The sequence below is a fragment of the Bos indicus x Bos taurus genome, chromosome 18, assembly GCF_003369695.1.
Source record: "Bos indicus x Bos taurus breed Angus x Brahman F1 hybrid chromosome 18, Bos_hybrid_MaternalHap_v2.0, whole genome shotgun sequence".
NCBI classification, from domain to species: Eukaryota; Metazoa; Chordata; class Mammalia; order Artiodactyla; family Bovidae; genus Bos; species Bos indicus x Bos taurus.
In genome coordinates, this window is record NC_040093.1 from 17,269,748 (window position 1) to 17,289,643 (window position 19,896).

Here is a 19,896-nt window from a genome sequence, read left to right on the forward strand (position 1 = left end):
GAGTTGTAGTTCTTTGACCTATCTCGGCCCTCTCCTGTTTCCGGTGCCGTCACGGGATAGAGCAGTCGGTGACAGTCCCGAGGGCCCCCGCCCCGCGCCCATGGCCGATCCGGATCGTGAGTCGGGGGCCCTGGTGGGAGGGTCGGGCCGCGCCGGGGCCTGGCTGAGGGCTGCAGGCCCCGGGGCCCGAGGGCGGGAGTGGTGGGGCATGAGATGGGGGCTGCATGGAGGGGAATGAGGTTCAGGGAGCCGTTGTGATACATATTGCTAGATTGGTGGGTTTCTGGGTCGCGAGGTTTTAAGGGTCCATTTGCCATGTCCCCTAAGTTACTAATGATAGCGTGTGTCTCGCACCTTAGTTGCTAAGGACCCTTGTTACTAGGGACTTAGAATACCGCTGTCCGGGTTGCTAAGGGTACCTGGTTGTTAGTGGGAACTGTAGGGTGCTAGGGGACCCCTAGTGTCCCCTCCTATCCCTTCCTTCCTCTTCTAAACCTACCATCTCGCCCATCCGTTCCGCCCCCGCCACCTCTTCTTGCAAACCTGCCTCCAGGCCCAGTATCCCTTATCTTCTCTTTCTTTCTACTTTTTTTCTGCTTGTAAACCTAACCCTCCCAGCACACACTCACACACTACTGTCTTTCCTAACTCCTCCTAAGCCTTCCTTCATGCCCTTATATGCTTTACTTTCTTTTTGCTTTCCTAAGCCTCCTTGTCCCAGCCTCTTTGTCCTTCACCAACCACCTCTCCTCCCAACACTCTCCACTCTAATAAAATCTGCTTTTCTTCCTTTCCCTCCCTCCATCTACTCCCTTTTTATACCCCCACCCCGTATAACTAGGTTGGAGGGTCTTGTTGCCCCTCTCTGCACCCCAACTTGGAAGCCCTTCATTCCCTGTTAACCACTCCCTTCACTGTAACCACGTCTGCTCCCCTCCTCCCCCAGCCTCTGACCCTGAGGAGACCCAGGCAGGGAAGGTGCAGGAGGCTCAGGTGAGATGGGGACAAGGGTGGAGGGAAGGAGAGAGATGGACTTCCCACACCCCACACCGGGGGGAGGTGGCAGAGGGGAGTCAGATATCCCAGGGCCCTCAGCTCACTGCCCCAGCCCCTCACCCCACCTCCCCTTGTGGTTCAGCTCCTGGGGGAATGGTGGATTCTGGGGCCTGTCAGAGAAGGGTGTGCGGCCTCAAGCCTAGGCCTGCCCTTGCAAACTTTCCTTTCTCCCTGTACACCCCTCCCACCCACCTTCCCTCCTGAACCTCATTCCCAGTGGGCTTGGAAGAGATTTGGTTCCTGAATTCACAGATCTCATAGACGTGTGACTCGACAGTGCTCTACTGGTGATCATGAAAATAGGGCAGGGCACTTTGGGAGCACGGAGTAAACTGTGTGAGATCACACAGTTCCCAGCCAGTCCCTTCCCGGGAAGAATCCACAGGCCGATCTCAGAGTCGGACTGAGATACAGCACATGGTAGTCAGTGTAGAGTAACTTAGGATTTTCTTAGGCAAGGTGAGAAGTGGTGTCCCAGGCAGAGGGTATACTGGGGGGCATGAAAGAGTGTCATGTGTTCAGGATTCAGGTGGCTGATTACCTTGATGGTTAGCATTTACCGAGTATTTAAGCCAACTGGGTACTCTGCTTCGTGTTTGATGGGCATCCTAGCATCCCGGGGGCAGTGGTGGAGGGGAGGGGTGCAGGTCTACTGTGGTCATTTTATAGCCAAGGAATTGGAAACTGAGTTCTTTAACAACTTGTCCTCTGTCCACTGGCTAGAAGAGCAGGGACAGGTTTGCAACCCTCGGCGCCTTGACATATTGCCTCCCAGACACTTCACTGGAAACAGGTCACAGAGGCTCCACCATCACCTTCAGCTCCCCCCTGAGACCAAGTTGCTCCCACGTGCTGGGCAGGGCCCTCGCCTCCTTCCACAGAGCTTCACTGTCTGCAGCCTGAAAGCGTGCCAGCCCACCCACAGACACGAGGTCGCGGTTCACATGTAGGGCAGAGCAGAAGCTGTGACAAGAGCACCCCACAGATGCACGGCCGAGCCACACCAAGGGGACAAGAGCTCCCTGTCAGGCCAGGCTTCTCCCTCGCCTGGCTCCCAAAGCCTGGCCACTGTCAGAGAAAAAGGTTTCATGTGGAAAAGGGACCCTCAGTCCCAAAGAGAGAGATCCGAGGGTGTAAATTGCAGCATTGTGCAATACAGCCAAACTGGAAACAGCCCAAACGACTGTCAGTTGATGGGTTAAATGAACTATGAACTGTACAATGCAACACTCTGTAGCTGGCGGGTCTGTGATATATTGTTTGGTGGAAAATGCGAGGCGCAGCATTGTACTGTGGGGTGACCCATTTCTGGGGAAATAATGAGTTTTCAGTTCAGTTCAGTCACTCAGTCATGTCCAACTCTTTGCAGCCCCGTGGACTGCAGCATGCCAGGCTTCCCTGTCCATCACCAATTCAGATTAAAAAATCTGGAGTAATTACCACTGTACTGTTAATAGTGGCTATCTTGAAGGGGAGGATGGGGTGGGGGAGGCGGGGCTGTGGGTGAGGGACTCAGGAGGCAAGCACCTTCAAGTTATACATTGTCTAATGGTCAGAGTTTTGTAAAGCTTATAGACACAATCTTAAAGCAAGGAAACCTGGCTTTCCTGGTGGCTCAAACAGTAAAGAATCTGCCTGCAATGCAGGAGACCTGGGTTGGGAAGATCCCCTGGAGAAGGGCATGGCAACCCACTCCAATATTCTTGCCTGGAGAATCCTATGGACAGAGGAGCCTGGAGGGCTACAGTCCATGGGGTTGCAAAGAGTCGGACACGACTGAGGGACTTAACACATTTTTACCCAGTGGTGACCATGAAAAATCCCAGACTTCTTGGAGCGGGCATCATGGTAAACGCCACAGATTTTTGTGATCAGATGATTAAACTGGGGAAGCCAAAGAGAAAGGCCTTTGATGTGGAGGGCAAAGGGTGGACCCAGACAAGTCAACAGCAGGAGAGTAGATCAGAGATGCAGACTGAGACCGGGAGCTACGGCGGAGGCCGGGGCAGGGCCCCTGGAGGGACAGGCTGGCCCACGTGGAGCCCCGGGGAGGGGACATGCTCCCACAGGAGGGCAGGCAAGGGAGGCAGGAGACATCTGGCAAACACGGGGACAGAAGCCACACTGAGTTAGGGGCCCAGGGGGAGGAGCAGGCTTGGAAGAGATACTGCGGCCAGTTTGGGACACCGTGAGAGTGAGGGGTCTGGGGTCACACTTAGGGGGAGGCATCTGGGGGCTGTGGAAACCCCGGATCTGGAGACAGAAAGGTGGCATCCTCAGAAACTAGGCTGAGACCACTGGTGTGCATGGGGGAGCTGGCCCAGGGAAGGCGGACAGAAACAGGAGGGAGGGCCCGGGACGGAGTCCCAGACCCGCGATTTGGGCGCCTGGCCGAGGAGAGGAGTTGATAAAGGAGATGGAAGGGTTGGAAAGGTGGAGTGGGGGTGCTTTAAGCCAGAGGGCTGACGGCCACAGGGTGAGGACCGAGGCGTTTCTACCAGCGTTATTGACGTAGGTGAGGCGGGCTGCGGGGCAGCTGGGCAGGGCAGGGGACTGGAGGGGATATAAGTTGAGGACGTGGACCATGGGAGGTGATGAGAGCAGTAACGAGCACTTCCTGAGCACTCACCACCACTGCCGCCCCAACCATGGCTGTTCTGAGAGCCTCACATTGGAACTCACTGCTCACAGCCCTCCAGGTGGCCTTCCTCAGTCCTCCGAGCTCCACTTGTGAGAGGAGGAGCTCGGAGCCTCAGAAAAAACGCAGTCACCCATAGGAGGCCGCGCTCCTCTCGAGTTGCAGAGTTGGGTTTCCAACACAGGCAGCCTGTCCTAGAGCCCACACGCGCCCCCAGCGTGGTCCCCGCTGCTCCTCACTCCCTCGGGCCCACCTCCCAGCCACACCCTGGAACCCTGGTGTCATCCCCTCTTCCCCTCCCTAACACCACTTCTGGGGCCTCGTCACCCCACCTCCACCCCTTCCAGGACTCAGATTCAGACACTGAGGCAGGAGCCACTGGCGGAGAAGCAGAGAGTGAGTATCTGCCTTGGGAGCATGGTTCTGGGGGGTGCTGGAGGGCGGTTTAAGGCAGGGATCCAGGTGTTCACCTCCACCAGGGGTGACATGCAAAGTGTGTAAGAACAGATGCAGCATTTCGGGATCCCTGGCCGGGCCAGGCATCCAACCTTTAGTCGTGGGAAGACAGGAGACCCCGGGGCTGGGCAGGGGCACTCGGGGCCTCTGTGTCCCCTTGAACAAACACCCACCCAACAGCTGTCTCTCTTCTTTTTGGCCAGTGGACTTCCTGCGGAATTTCTTCTCCCAGACTCTGGGCCTGGGCACCCAGAAGGAGCGACTCCTGGACGAACTAACCCTGGAAGGAGTGAGCCGCTACATGCAGAGCGAGCGCTGTGAGTTCCCCACCCTGGGCCCCTTCCTGCGTGACTCCCCCCCACCCCCACTTCTTCTCATGACTTCTCAGCCCCAAACCATTCACAGCTTACGTCTGCAAGTCACAAGAAACCCAACTCAAACTGTCTGGTGCCAAAAAGGGAGTGTGTTGATCCTGTAACTGTTGATCCTGAAGTGTGGCTGGATTCAGCAACTTCTATGCTGAGCCCTTTCTTGGCTCTTCTCTGTATTCAGAGCTCCTGGCAGCTGTAAAAACAAGTTCCACCAGCCTAGCAGCTCCCACTGAAAAACAGCATCTTTCTCCCAGTGGTTCAAGCACAAGAGCAGAGATTGGCTCCGATTGGCCCAGCTTGGGTCACAGTCCTACCCCCCGAACCAATCACCATGTTTCTATTGGTCAGGCTTGTTTATTAGAGTGAAGATGCTAATAATAGTATATTATAGTAATTACCTTATAAGATTATGGAATAGACTCTTCCCCCAGGTATCCCCATGGCTTCCTTCCTTCTCTTTGGGACCACATGGACTGTAGCCTGCCAGGCTCCTCTGGCCATGGGATTCTCCGGGCAAGAATACTGGACTGGGTTGCCATGCCCTTCTCCAGGGGATCTTCCTGAGCCGGGGATCAAACCCTCATCTCCTGCGTTGCAGGCAGACTCTTTACCATCTGAGCCACCAGGGAAGCCCCAGGATTATGAAGAGGGATTACATAAATTCATAGATAAATGCCTGAAACAGAGCAAGCGTTGCCTAAGTGTTCCCCGTGACGATTCTTATAGGAGGCTTGTTCCTGGTGTGGTGTAGAGATCTTTTTACCCGGTCACTGGGTAATTTATATTTCTTGCCTCGAGTTGAGGTCACCAGAGTCTGAGAAACCGAGCCCTAAGCAGCCCTTGACTAGAACAATCGACCCTTTGAGGGTCCTGAACAGCCTTTTGTTGAGGACGTCTCCTGCAGTTTCCCTGTCCTCTAGCTGCTGCCATCTCTCCTCAGGCAGCCAGGCCGGACGCCCTGAGCCCCCCTCTCCTGGAGCGGCGGCCTTCAGCCATCTCCTGCCTTTGTTGTTGTCATTTAGTCAAATCATGTCCGACTCTTTTGCAATGCCACGGATTGTAGCCTGCCAGGCTCCTCTGTCCATAGGATTTCCCAGGCAAGAATATTGGAGTCAGTTGCCCTTTCCTTCTCCAGGGGATCTTCCTGACCCAGGGATTGAGCCCGCATTGGCAAGTGGATTCTTTACCACGGAGCTACTCAGGAAGCCCCATCTTCTGGCTTGGGTGGGCCCCAAAGAGAATACAGGCAGTGGCTACAGAGCTTTCGTTCCGTCCGTCCTCCTGCACCTGGGTTTTAGAATAATTGATGGTGCCTGTGAGGGGATAGTAATAATTAATAGCAATGAACTGGGCTCTCACCTTTTGCCAGGCACTGGGCTGTGCACTTGACAGGCGTCCCCTCATATGATCGTCACAGGAGACCTGTGAGGAGTCAGCTGGGCAGAGGAGGAAACTGAGACACAGAGAGGTTGTAACCTGGTGCGGGGTTACACAGCCGGCGAGAGGCAGTCAGGGCTCCTGAATCTAGAGTGCATACTCACTCCCTTCCACTGGGTCCACTGGGTGTGCCAGGCCTGGTCCGATGGCATCCTGACACCCCAGAGGCCCTCACACTCGTGTGTGTCCATCAGCCGACTGACAGATGCCAAGGGCGCTGTGCAGCAGGGCTGCCGGCAGCCACCAGAGAGGCAGCCAGGCTACTTCCGCACAGCCCTGCGTGCTTGGGAAATGATTCCACCGGCCAGCCACCAGAGAGGCGGTCAGGCTACTTCCGCACAGCCCTGCGTGCTTGTGAGATGATTCCACCGGCAGCCACCAGAGAGGCAGCCAGGCTACTTCCGCACCGCCCTGCGTGCTTGTGAAATGATTCCACCTCTCCCCTCCCACATCTTCCCATCTTTTCCAAAAGCTGGTGACACTGGGGGAACAAAGTGCTTATAGGGATACGAATCATGGGTCTGAAGAAGTTGAGTACTAGTGTCTCGAAGAATCATTAGTGCTAGGCATTGATCTCAGCTTCACAGGAGAGAATTCCTTCTCTCAACAGCCCCCTCGAGGCCAGTGCAGTGATTGTGCCCATTTTACAGAGCAGGACGCTAAAGCCCAGCGCAGTGATCTGAACTAAGACCCACCCCCGCCCCACCCCCTCCACAACTCTGCTGGTGCACAGGAAAGCCAGGATTGGAAGCCCTTATCCACTCTGCTGCTCACTGGGTGTGAGCTGAGAATGGCCCAGCTTGGATCCTCACTTGAAAATTAATTGACTTCTGGTGGCTAACATGCATTTGATTATAGAGGGAAGGAATAGGATGGAGGGATGTGTATCATATGCTGGAAATAGATGGCTGTCCAATATTGTGTCCAGAAGATAAAGAGGTGGTGAGAGATTGTTTTTCACAATAACATGCAGCACTTCCATGGGAACACACCCTCCCGGCCTTCTCCCTAAGATCTACCTCTCACTAAGATCTCCTGTGTTTGTCTAGATCTAGCTAGGAGGAGAAATTTCTCTCCAAGTAGCCTTTTTATGAATCTTACTACACTGGTGTAATCTTAACCAATGGATTCTTTGACCCCATGCTGGCTCTTCCTTCAGTCAGCTGTATGATCCCTTCCCCTGTCTAAGCCTCAGTTTCCTCATCTGTAAAATGGGAATGTTAACACCACCCACCTTGAGATGGCTGGGAGACCCATTCAAGGATCTGAAGTGCTAGCCGCAGGGTTTGGCACAGAGTAAATGGCTTCAGGGACTGTGATAGGTGAAATTACTTAAAGGTAAGAACGGGAAGGGGAAACATTGCTCTTTTTTTTCTTTAAACTTTACTTTCTTAATCATTATATTCAGTCTATGATAATATATCTGATTATTAGACAGCAGTGCCACTAATAAGTTTTTTAAGTTGTCAAAAATCAATTGTAAACATCAATCAGCTCAGTACTTAATTTATGGCAAAGACAACTCTCTTAAGATAAGTGGTTCATATTTTGGAGCAATGTTTGATGTTCAAAGCAACAATTAACAAATGTAAGTTGAAAACAAGAAAAGCGCATGCTGCCTAAACTCTCCTCCTCCAGGTCGCAGGGTCATCTGTTTGGTGGGAGCTGGAATCTCCACTTGTAAGTGCTCCCCTCCCCCAAAAGCCACTTCCTGGTTGGGGCGCCCCTGTGAGGGCCTGGGGAGGAGCTGTGTTGGGGGGTGTGAAAGAAAAGGGGCCAGAGTCCCTTATTGATTACCCCTCCTCCCCCAGCCGCGGGTATCCCTGACTTTCGGTCCCCAAACACGGGCCTCTATGCCAACCTGGAGAAATACCGTCTTCCCTACCCGGAGGCCATCTTTGAAATCAGCTACTTCAAGGTACGTGTCACACAGGGAGGAGGGTCTATAGTGATGGAGATGGACGGGGCCTCCTGGCTCCTGCTCACATCTCACCAGGGGCATCTGGGTGCCCACCTGCCCTCCGGCTCTCTCTCCCACAGAAACATCCAGAGCCCTTCTTTGCTCTCGCCAAGGAACTCTATCCTGGGCAGTTCAAGGTGAGCTCTTTTTTGTGGAAGTGGGGACAGGAAAAATTGGGGGCCAGCAAGCATGGGAAGGACCCCTTCAGGGCCCTTTAGACAAATATCCTACAACCATTAAATACATGGGCCCTGGTGGCCTAATCTTTAGGATTCTGGGTTTTCACTGCCATGGCCCAGGTTCAGTCCCTGTTCAGGAAACTGAGATCCTGCAAGCCTTGAAGCAAAGTAAAAAACAGAACAAAACAGAGTGGGCTTTGGGCCCAGATCACCGGAGTCCAAGTCCTGTTCTCTCGTTTCCTGCTCTTGTGTCCTTGGACCTCAGTTTTCCCATCTGTAAAATGGAGCAGATAATAGTCCATGAAAAGAAATACTGTGAGGCTTAAATGAGCTAATGATACATGTAGGAGCCCAGACTCTGGAGCCAGGCTGCTTCTGTGCTAACCCCAACTCCACAGTTTGTGTGACTGGCCAGACAGTCACCCTCCCTGAGCCTCAGTTCCCTACCTGTGAAATGGGGATAATGAAGGTCTGTGCCTCATGGTGTGAAGATTCCATGAGGAGAAACAGGTCTGGAACAGTTCCTGGCACAGGGCGGTGCGCATTCAGCATTGCCATGCTTGCTTCCCTCCAGCCGACCATCTGCCACTACTTCATCCGCCTGCTGAAGGAAAAAGGACTGCTCCTGCGCTGCTACACACAGGTAGGCAGGACCTCGGGCATCCTGGGAGGAAGAGGCCGGGCAGGAGGGGTCAGGAGCTCAGGCCGCAGCCTCTCTGTTGTGTGACTTGCAGTGAGTCACATCCCCTCTCTCAGCCTTAAGTTTCCCTTTCTATGAAACAGAAGCCAGGGACTTCCCTGGCAATCCAGTGGTTACGACTCCATGCTGCTTCCAATGCAGGGGACACAGGTTTGATCCCTGTTCAGGGAACAAGGATTCCACACGCCCCACAGGATGGGTGAAAAAAAAAAGCAGAGGCCAGAACCACTTCACCCTCTCAGGCCTGTGGTAACGTGGCAATGACCTCCCTCAGGGCCACCCCATGAGTACTGAGAAAGGACCCCTTCTCTGAGCAGACACCTTTGGCACCATAGTTTTTTGGGTTTTCCATCGGATGATCTGAAGTGACTTGGTTTAGCATGATCACTGAAGCGTAAAAGTGTTCGTCGCTCAGTCGTGTCTGACTCTGTGACCCCGTGGACTGTAGCCCACCAGGCTCCTCTGTCCATGGGATTTCTCAGGCAAGAATACTGGAGTGGGTTGCCATTTCCTTCTCCAGGGGATCTTCCCCATCCAGGGATTGAACCCAGGTCTCCCACGTTGCAGGCAGATTCTTTACCATCCGAGGCATCAGGGAAGCTCCCACGGCCGCTGCACCCTGACAGTTTTCCAGTTGGTGGCTGTAGAGGCTTAAGAAAGGGGCACCTTCTTCTGATTTGCACAAAGGCCTTGTGTGGGCCATGGGCCACGGCTTATGTATGGCAGGCACTTAGCTGAGGGCCTCACCCAGAGGTCCTCAGGTAAGGACAGCTCGCATTCTTGGCTTCCTAGTTGGTGAGACTTTTGGGGTCTCGCACACCCAATAGTGAAAAGTGTCCCTCTACTTTTGTTTTATAAATATGTGTTGAATTACGTGATCTACTAGAGCAGTGATACCATGCCTACTCGAATTCATATCTCAGAACCCAAATTTATAAAATAGAGAGAGAACCCATGGATAGAAATAGGTGTTCTATTATTTTCTTCCTGGCCTGGCAATCTGGAGCCTACAGCCTCAGAATCTGCCACCAGGGGGAGGATGAAGTCTTTTTGTTCAGGTCCAGAATTCTCAGAAGGGGGCAAGTACTCCCACCTAGGGCTGGTGGGGGTTGAGGGGGAGCCCCAGCTCAGGATAAACTTGACCTTTCTTCTCAGAGAGTCAGTTTTATCCATGGAATACACTCAGACATGATACAAACAGCTCACCTGAAGCCAAGCACCTTCTGTGTGATTTCATGAAATCTTCACCACGGCCCTGCTGTCAATCCTGTTCGTCAGCTTCTGTCCCGGTGTTTAGTAAGTGCCAACCAGTGCCAGGCCCTGCAGGCAGTAGACAGAAGGAGCAGACATCCCTGTCCTCCGGGAGCTAACACTCTAAGGTGGGGAGGGACAGTAGACAAGAAGGATGAATCGAGTATCTAGTCTGTTTAATGCTGAGATGTCTGTGGAGCACTGGGCTGAACAGAGAAGGGGAATCAGAAGTTCTGTGTGTGAGTGGGGAGAAGGGTGCTGTTGTGAACAATAAGTCAGGAAAGGCCTCGTGGAAAAAAGGGACATTTAAACAAAGACCTAAGGGGAGGGAGGGAGCCATGGGATCATCTCAGGGAGAGAGGCAAAGGGAACAGCCAGTGCAAAGGCCCTGAGGTGAGGCTGCACTTGGCGTGTTCAAATAGCTGGATCTGAGTGAGCGAGAAGGACAGTAGTAGGAAAGGACAGAGGAGATGAGGTCAGGAGGTGACAGGTGGACCATGTGGGCATTTGGGGGCCACTGGGAGGGCTTTGTCTTTTCCCTGGTGGGAGATGGAACCACAGGAGGGCTCTGGGCAGGGCCGAGACATGACCTGCCCCAGGTGTTCACAGGGTCCCTCTGGCTGCATGTGGAGGGCAGACTGTGGGAGGAAGCAATGGGGGTAGGGGGTGGGTACAGAGGCCAGGAAGGGGGCTGCAGTGATGGTCCAAGCAGGAGAGGATGGAGGCTGGGCCGGGGAGAGGGCTGTCCAAGGGGAGAAGTGGGTGACTTGTGAACCCGTTTTGAAGGTGGAGCCAACAGGACTTGCTGTTGGTTTGGATGAATGGTTCTTGAGAGGAGGAGAAGAGTCAGGAATGGCCGGACATCTCTCAGCCTGAGCACCTGATGTCTTTTACTGAGATGGTGGGATGTGCAGGCGTTGGGGGCAGAGGAGGAGTTTGGTTGAAGGCACGTCGAAGTTGAGATGCCCATTAGACAGCCATGTGGAGCTGTAGGCAGATAGCCAGACACTAAGGCATCTGGACTCAAGCTGGAGAGCAAGGGAGACCAGGAGATCACAGGGGTCCCAGCACGAGAAACACAGGCCCAGGACCATGTGGTTCATCCCAGATGCTCAGAGGGCTGACTCCCCACCTCCATATGAGGCACCCCCCTCCCCTGCCCCAAACCACAAAAGCACACCAGCTGCAGGGTATTTTTACATGAAAGCCAACATGAATAAGTTCTCGGGTCAGTGTGAAATGTGGTGGCATTTCCCCTTATAATATTTCACGCACAGATTTAAGTCTACATATATATTCACACTGGCGCATTACATTACACACAGGTGGAAACATTTTTTCCACTCTCATGTTTCATGTAGCCATTCTTTTTTTCAACTCCTCCTCACCCTCTTCTTCAACCTCAGCCACTTTTTGAGTCATTGACCCAGTTTTCTGCAACATACTGTCTTCATGTCTTCCTGAATTGTGACGATGTAGCACTTTTGAAGCCATGCTATTTTTATCTCAAGACCCAAGTATCCATTCAAACAGAACAGTTGTCTCCTTCAGTCAAGTCCCTGTGATCTCCATTCTTTTAAATCTATATCTGTGGCATTCACATTATACATTGGATTTATACTCAGCTTTCTTTCCCTTAAGCCCTTATCTAGAAGACCCTTCCTTATACTCAGCCACATAGCAGCTTCATGCTTTTTATTAATTTAAAAATAAATTTCCCATTTATAGCAGAGAAGCCTATATTTTTTTTTTTTTTGGCTGTGCTGGATCTTCGTTGCTGCACAGGCTTTTCTCTAGTTGCAGCAAGCAGGGGCTGCTCTCTAGTTGCAGTGCGTAGGCTTCTCGTTGCAGTGATTTCTCTTGTTGGGGAGCACGGACTTTAGGGGCTTTGTGTGGGCTCAGTAATTGTTCAGTTGTCCCTAGTTGTCCCTTGGCATGTGACATCTTCCCCAGGGATCAAACTCACATCTGCATCGGCACACGAATATTTTAACACTGAGCCACTGGAGAAGCACAATTCATGCTTTTCAAAAGCGTGTCAGAGACGTGATGTCTTGAAACCGAAAGTGAGCTAAGGTTTGACAATCAAAAGAGATTGCAGATGAAAACTCAGACTTCAGGCTCCTCTTGAAGATCTGGAAGAACTGGGTGCACCCCGGGTGGCTTTCTGGGGTGGGTGGAGGAGGGAGCAGTTGACTAGAGCTGAATGGCCCACCTCCTCACCACACCCTGTTCCCTGCCTGGCACTGAGGCCAGACACCAGCTGCTCTGTGTCTCCATGCGGTCACTGCTGCTTGTCCTTTATACTGAGCCTCTTGGGCCGTATTCCCCAGCCCCAGCTTCCTCTCTGGAGGCCACTACTGTTGCCTGCTTCTTGGGTTTCCTTTGAAAATAGTCCACACTTAGGCAAGCAAACACACAAATTCATATGTTGATTTTTTCCACATCTTGTACACAGGGCCTTCTAACATCTTGGAGAGATTTCCTTCATACCAGTACATACGGGTCAGCCATGTCATTTTTTTTTTTTTAAGATAGATTTTTTTTTCCCCCCAAGATTTATTTGTTTGTTTTTTGGCTGCGCTGAGTCTTTGTTGCTACATGCGGGCTTTCTCTAGTTGCCGTGAGCAGGGGCTACTCTTCATTGGTTGCACTCTAGTTGAAGAGTGCATTCTAGTTGCACTCTTCATTGTGGTGCCAAGGCTTCTCGATGTGGTGGCTTCAGTAGTTGTGGTGCATGGGCTCTAGAGCACAGGCTCAGTAGTTGTGACCCATGGGCTTAGTTGCCCCAAGGCATGTGGAATCTTCCCAGCCCAGGGATCAAACTCATGTCCCCTGCATTGTCAGCAGATGCTTAACCACTAGAACACTCAGGAAGTCTGGGCACATTGTTTTTTCTTTTTGGCTGTGCTCACAGCTTACAAGATCTTAGTTCCCCAACCAGGGATTGAACCCAGGCCATGGCAGTGAAAGGACCAAGTCCTAAGCACTGGACTACCAGGGAACTCCCCAGCCACATTCATTTTTGTTTATTTGTGGGTGCCCCATCAAAAGTAGCATCAGGGGACTTCCCTGGTGGTCCAGTGGCTGACTCCAAGCTCCCATTGCAGGGAGCCCAGGTTCTATCCCTGGTCAGAGAACAAAATCCTGCGTGCCACAACCAAAGGTCCTGCATGCAGCAACGATGATCAAAGATCCCTCGTGCCACAACCTGGTGCAACCAAATAAATAATTTCTTTTAAGGGGCATCAAAAGGTACCACAGAGGCACGTAGGTAGTCCTTTGATATGCCGTTTAGTTATTTGCATGAGTAGTACTGAGTAGTGTTAGTTGCTCAGTTGTGTCCAACTCTCTGCAATCCCATGCACGGACTGTAGCCCACCAGGTTCCTCTGTCCAGGGATTCTCCAGGCAAGAATACTGGAGTGGGTTCCCATTCCTTTCTCCAGGGGAATCTTCCCCACCCAGCCATCAAAACCAGGTCTCCACCTTCTTTACCATCCGAACACCAGGGAAGCCCAGTTATCTGCATACACGCTGCTTACTCGCGTGTGAGGAAGTCGGCAAACTAAGTCCAGGAGCAAAGGCAAAACTAGCATTTCTCCTAGGCTGGGGCAGGGGAAAGCTGCAGAAGGTCTGGAAACAGAGACTCTTGTCTGCATGTTTTGGGGGTAAACTGATGGCTGACTAGAAGCAGAGGGCAGTTGGAAATGGAATGGTGGTTCGCAGAGTCTCTGGGAAACCTTATTGGGTCAGCTGTGGACTACACGTTCCTGGCCATCTCTGTAACATCTGCTAGGTCCTCCAGAAGCACCTGCCTCATTGGCATTCCTCATGGGCAAACAAAAGCTGCTCCAAAATGGCTGGAGAAACCACAAATGTGAAAGAGACAAATATCCTTGTGTGTTGACTAAGGAAAGTAATTCTGTCTGAAAAGAATACAAGTTAATATACTATCTATGCAGCAGATCACAGTAAGAAACCCGACTGTTAAATAGGAAAACTGTAAATAAACTCAAAAAAACTTCCTGATTCATTGATTTGTGTTAATGTCTGGCCAAGCCTGCCACAGACAGCTGTGCAGGTTGGGCACTGCACAAGGATGCCATATCTGAGAGGGCTGTGTTTACAGTAGAGACACTGAAGATTGGTACATTTATTTCACCAAATTTCTGGCTGGTGCCACTAGAGTGTCTGGTTCTAACAGAACAAATTTTCCACAAAAGGGAAGGAAAATGACCTGATTTTGCAGAAAAACACCAGGGCTGGTTGGTGGCAGTGACCTGGGTTCATAGGCATTTGAGTTTGGGCCCCTGACTTGAAGCGTCCATGACTGACTTTTCAGAGGCACCATCAGGGGGAACCAAAGAGTTTTAGACACACCTCTGTCCCTTGCCTCTCCCCTCCTCTCTTCTCAGCCTATCCCACTTGCCTCTCTCAGCTGCAGTCCCCTGCTCTGTCTTCTGACCCCTGGGAGGGGAAGGTGGTTCACTCCTGACCCTCTCCCCTCCGTGTCTCCCTCCAGAACATAGACACCCTGGAGCGAGTGGCTGGGCTGGAGCCCGAAGACCTGGTGGAGGCCCACGGCACCTTCTACACGTCCCACTGCATCAGCTCAGGCTGCCGGCAGGAGTACTCACTAAGCTGGATGAAAGGTGAGGGGCTGGAGGTTACCCCCGAGGGTAGGCTTCCTGTCCCCTGTCTGCTCCTCAGCACCAGGGAAAGGGTCTCCATACACAGACACCAGCTCTGTCCTATGCAGTTCTGCAGCTCTTCCTTTCTCTCTTTTTTTTAAATTTATTTGTTTATTTATTTGGCTGTGCCAGGTTTCAATCAGGGCATGCAGGATCTTTAACCTTTATTATAGCATGTGGGGTCTTTAGTTGGGCCATGTGGGATCTAGTTCCCTGACCAGGAATCAAACCCAGGCCTCCTGCATTGGGAGTGTGGAGTCTCAGTCACTGGACTGCCAGGGAAGTCCCTGCGGCTCTTTTTAGCAGGTAATGGCAGCCCCTAAAGATGTGAGGTGGCAGTGGGGGTTCTCTGCTCCCAACCCCATCTCATAGCCAGGGTATAACGGATGCAGGCTCCAGACACAGCAACGTGTGTTAGCATACTGGCCTCCACGTGGTCATGCAGCCTGTTGCGTGAGGTCATGAAACCCTAGCCCTTTGTCCTTTGGGTGCTCTGACCCCTTCTTACATGAGGGCCTCATCCAGGCCAACACAACTACATTCTAAGAAGAGCAGAAGTATCAGGAGAACTTTCTGTGGTGAGGGGCATGTTCTATATGTATCTTCACTGTCCAACATAGCAGCCATCTGCTCCATGAGGCAATTGAGCTCTTATAATGTGGCTAAAATGACCAAGGAACCGAATCTCTAACGTTCTTCAGCTTGTATTAATTAAAATGTAAAAGCCACATGTGGCTCTAACCACCATATTGGACAGCACTGCCCTGGAGACACAGGGTTCAACCAGCCCATTAGCCGGATTCAGGTGAGTGGAGCCCATGACATGTGAAGCTGCGCACAGCGCTGGTATGAAGGCTGGTGGGGGCTGTCTCTAAGGGAAGAGACTCCAGGGCTTGCTAAAGTCATTGTCCCTGTTCACGTGAGGGCAGAGTGTCCAAAAAGAGAAGAAGAAGAAGAGAAAAAAAAAACCCCAGTCAATCCACATTTCTAGAATGCCAGTGAGAGTTGATTTCTGATATCCATTGTGCTAATTAAGAAGCCACTTATTTCATCCATGCAAACCCATTTCTGACCTTTATGCTGATTTCACAAAGCCTCTGGTGTCCATGTGGGACAAGGACAGCTGCAGTGCTGATAGTAAGGCTTTTGGAATGTAGCCCTTCTGACAAAATGCCAGCTGACTGCCCCTGGGGCAAGGGTTCCTGAATAGCCCAAGTACAAGCAGCTGGGGGTCATGTACAATTAACATTACCCCATTATGTGTCCCTTGCAGCAGTGACATGAGCATCACCCACAAAATATCATGAGCTGTCAATGCAGAAATATTTTAAAGTAAATGGCAGACCTTAACGCATTGCTCTATATAAATATTGAAGGAATGAGTGAATATCTGAATGAACAAGCTAGATTCTGTGGGTTGTAAGTGACAGAGGCCTTTACAGCTTTGATCAACAGGCAATGAGGAGGAGGATTGTCATAGCATGGTGTGTGTGTTGGGGAAAGGGGGTCTGTCACTGAGCCTAAGAGTGGGAAGCACCTGGACCTAAGGTTTTGTCCCCATCCCAGGATTATCTGCATAATTCTTCCCTCTCTAACCTAGCACCCACCAGGTCTCTCTGACCTGACCCATGATGGAAGTAGGCCTGCCCTCAAGGACCCATGGGAAGGGCTTCCCCGGTGGCTCAGTGGTGAAGAATCCACCTGCCAGTGCAGAAGACATAGGTTTGATCTCTGCTCTGGGAAGATCCCACATGCTGTGGAGCAACTAAGCCCATGTGTGCACCACAACTATTGAGCCTGTGCTGTAGAGTCCGGCAGCCTCAACTACTGAAGCCCATGCGCCCTAGAACCCATGCTCCAAGAAAAGCCACCTCAATGAGAAGCTCGTGCACCGCAACTAGAGAGTAGCCCCCCACTCGCAGAAACTAGAGAAAAGCCCGTGTAGCAATGAAGACCCAGCATGGCCAAAAAAAAAAAAAAGACCCATGGGAAGAACTTCACTCCCAAGTCCAGATTCCCCAAGTTGGGGGTTGGCGGAACCCAGTTGCCCCTGTTGGGGACAAGTGTCTGCTTATTTGTTTGTTCTTTCATGTAATAGCTGTGGACTGCTGCTGGGAGGAGGTCCTTCCTGGGCAGGGCAAATGCCCCTGGAGGCTCTGCCATGACTGAGATGTGTTTGTATTGACAATGAAGGGGGTGGTGTGGGCAGGCTGCAGCCCCAACCCAGGGCCTCTTACCTCCTCCTCCTCCTCCCCTTCCCCACGCCCAGAGAAGATCTTCTCCGAGGTGACTCCCAAGTGTGAGAAATGTCAGAGCGTGGTGAAGCCTGGTGAGCCTTGGGGCCTGGGACCAACCGAGGTAGATGCGGGCTGGGACCCTGCACACCCGCTAACCCCTTCCCAAGAAGGCCACGCTCCCCATCCATCCACCCCACCCTGGTCACCCTCTCTCCCTAACTAGGGGAGGGGGTGCCATAGCCCCCTGGCCTATTCCCCACTGCCCCGTCCACGCTCCTGCCCCAGCCCTGGGGTCCGCCTTCTCCTGCCCATTCTCTCTCCCACTCCCTGTCTCTGTCTGCCGCTTTTTCACCATCTCTTTCTGTCCCCGTGTCTGTCTGTCCGTCTGTCTCCCCCTCAGATAGCGTGTTCTTCGGCGAGAACCTCCCAGCGCGTTTCTTCTCCTGCATGCAGTCAGTAAGTGTCCCCGCCGCCCCGTCTCGGCCCACACGGGGGCAGCCTAGGTCCTGCCCTGTGGCAGGTGGCTTCCCCAAATAGCTGCAGGTGGGCTTGCAGTGGGGGGCAGGGGCCAGCAGCCGACCTCATTGGCCACTCCCGCTTCGTAGGACTTCCTAAAGGTGGACCTCCTTATCATCATGGGCACCTCCCTGCAGGTGCAGCCCTTCGCGTCCCTCATCGGCAAGTAGGTTGGGGGCTGGGGCTGTGGGAGGCTGCTGGGAGGCCAGGGGAGCCGCGACAGGCCCTCACCACTCAGCTCACCATCCCCCAGGGCGCCCCTGTCGACCCCGCGCCTGCTCATCAACAAGGAGAAGACTGGCCAGGTGAGTCCTCTTCGTCCTACCCCGCCACCCCCACACACGAGCCCCACATCACCTCCCCCAGGCTCCCCGGGAACCAGGGGACAGGTCTCTGGGGAAGCCCAATACTCTGGGCCCCTCAGCTCAGACCTGGGGATCTTGGAATCCTCAGGGGTCAGATTCCAGGCTACCTCGACTCCAGGGTTCCACAGGCCTCTGGGTCAGTCACCCTTTTTGATCCTCTTTTTTGTCTATAGTAGGCCTTCGTTGCTGTACTTGGGCTCTCTCTAGTTGTGGCTAGCAGGGGCTACTCTAACTGCAGTGCATGGCGGGCTTCTCACTGCAGTGGCTTCTCCTGTTCAGAGCACAGCCTCTAGGGTATGGGCTCAGTAGTTGGGGTACACAGGCTTAGTTGTCCCACAGCATGTGGGATCTTCCCAGACCAGGAATGGAACCCATGTCCCCTACATTGGCAGGCGGATTCTTAACCACTGGACCGCCAGGGAAGTCCCATTCACCCTTTTGAAGGGATGATAGAACCCCAGCCCAAAGCAACTTAAGCCAAAACAGGAACCTTGAGCTTCCTGTGACTGAAGAGTCTGGGCTCGCTGGTCCCTGGGCCGGCAGCAGTGCCATCTGGAGTCGCTGTGCCGTCTCTCAGCTCTCTTTTCAAACTGAGGTGACCTCTGTCCCAGGAGGGGCTCCCTCCCGGGGACAGCTGTTTCCTCCAGCAGGCAAAAAACATACTGTGTGGCAGACACTGTGCTCAGCTTTTTCTCTGACAGTGTCATCTTAGGAGTGGGTGTGGTGATTACCCCCACTCTGCAGAGAAGGAAACTGAGGTTCAGAGAGGCCAGGCCACTTGAGTGAAGTCACAGAGCTGGGATTCAAACCCAGGCCCCCTGGCTCCGGAGTCTGTGCTCTGAGCTCCCCCTCCCCCACAGACTGACCCTTTCCTCGGGATGATGATGGCCCTCGGAGGAGGCATGGACTTTGACTCCAAGAAGGCCTACAGGTGAGGCCCGGGCCTGCAGCGGGTGAGGTGGAGCCTGCGAGGGACAGGGCCCAGGTGGGCGGGAAGGCACGGAGGCAAAGGACAGGCAGAACCACCAGTGCTGGGACAAGCCTGGGAGCTTAGACTCTTCCCTCGCCCTCAGGGACGTGGCCTGGCTGGGCGACTGTGACCAGGGCTGCCTGGCCCTCGCCGACCTCCTTGGATGGAAGGTGAGGAGCTATCACCTCAGCTCACCCCGAGCCCAGTCCCTGGATCCCCCTCCCACAGGTCCTCCGACCCAATGACACACGATGACCTCCGACCTCTATGAACTTTGCCCTCTGCAGAAGGAGCTGGAGGACCTTGTTCGGAAGGAGCATGCCAGCATAGATGCCCAGTCGGGGTCGGGGGCCTCCAACCCCGCTACTTCAGCTTCCCCCAGGAATTCTCCACCACCTCCCACCAAGGAGGAGCCCAGGACCACTGAGGGAGAGAAACCCCAGTGACCACTGCGTCTCCCAGGCAGGACACCCAGCCTTGGGACAGCTGAGCCCCAACCAGCCCTGGCCCTCCTCTAACTTACAGCTCTTTTCTGGGGAGCTCAGAACATTTCTTCAATGTATTAACTATTCCCTCCCAAAACTGGTGTCCCAGCACCCCTGACCTCACCAAATCTCTAACATTCTTGGGGGCAGAGGCTTGGGCAGCCTGTCTCTAACAGCCCACAGCCTCTAACCACCCCTACAGCCAAGGATCAGCCCCCCTAATCTCTAACTGCTCAGGGGGCCACAGGTACCTCCAAACTGCTAACTGTCCCAGGACAAGAGCCCCAGGGCCCACACGCTCTCTACTGCTCCCAAGGGTCTGTGGCCAAGTAGATAAAACCTAACCTACCCTGGGTGGGGAGTTGTGCCCTCCACGCACCCAGTGGGGAGATCCGAGCCTCAAGGCCTCCCAGGCCTCTGCCTCCAACTCTGAAAGTGGGTGCTAGGCCCCTCTCTTGGATCCCGCTTCCCAGGCAGGGGTGGGCAGATGGTGTTGCTTATTAGAGATGAATTAAAAACAAAAAACAACTAACGATTAGCTGTCTGGCCTCGCTGTTCTTTTCTGGGGCCCAGAGGGAAGCT

General features: G+C 53.1%; 1 protein-coding gene across 1 annotated transcript; it reads left to right on the forward strand.

The window, feature by feature from the left end:
• Window positions 1-15: 15 nt before the first annotated feature.
• Window positions 16-19,850, forward strand: SIRT2 (sirtuin 2). Its single transcript, XM_027515882.1, has 16 exons — window positions 16-116; window positions 947-993; window positions 4,042-4,090; window positions 4,354-4,467; window positions 7,597-7,638; window positions 7,770-7,876; window positions 7,999-8,055; window positions 8,672-8,740; window positions 14,573-14,702; window positions 17,011-17,070; window positions 17,379-17,434; window positions 17,584-17,660; window positions 17,748-17,799; window positions 18,720-18,790; window positions 18,933-18,999; window positions 19,117-19,850. Exons 1-16 carry the CDS (start codon window positions 101-103, stop codon window positions 19,273-19,275), a joined length of 1,173 nt encoding a protein of 390 aa, XP_027371683.1. The 5' UTR covers window positions 16-100; the 3' UTR covers window positions 19,276-19,850.
• The last annotated feature ends 46 nt before the right edge of the window (window positions 19,851-19,896 follow it).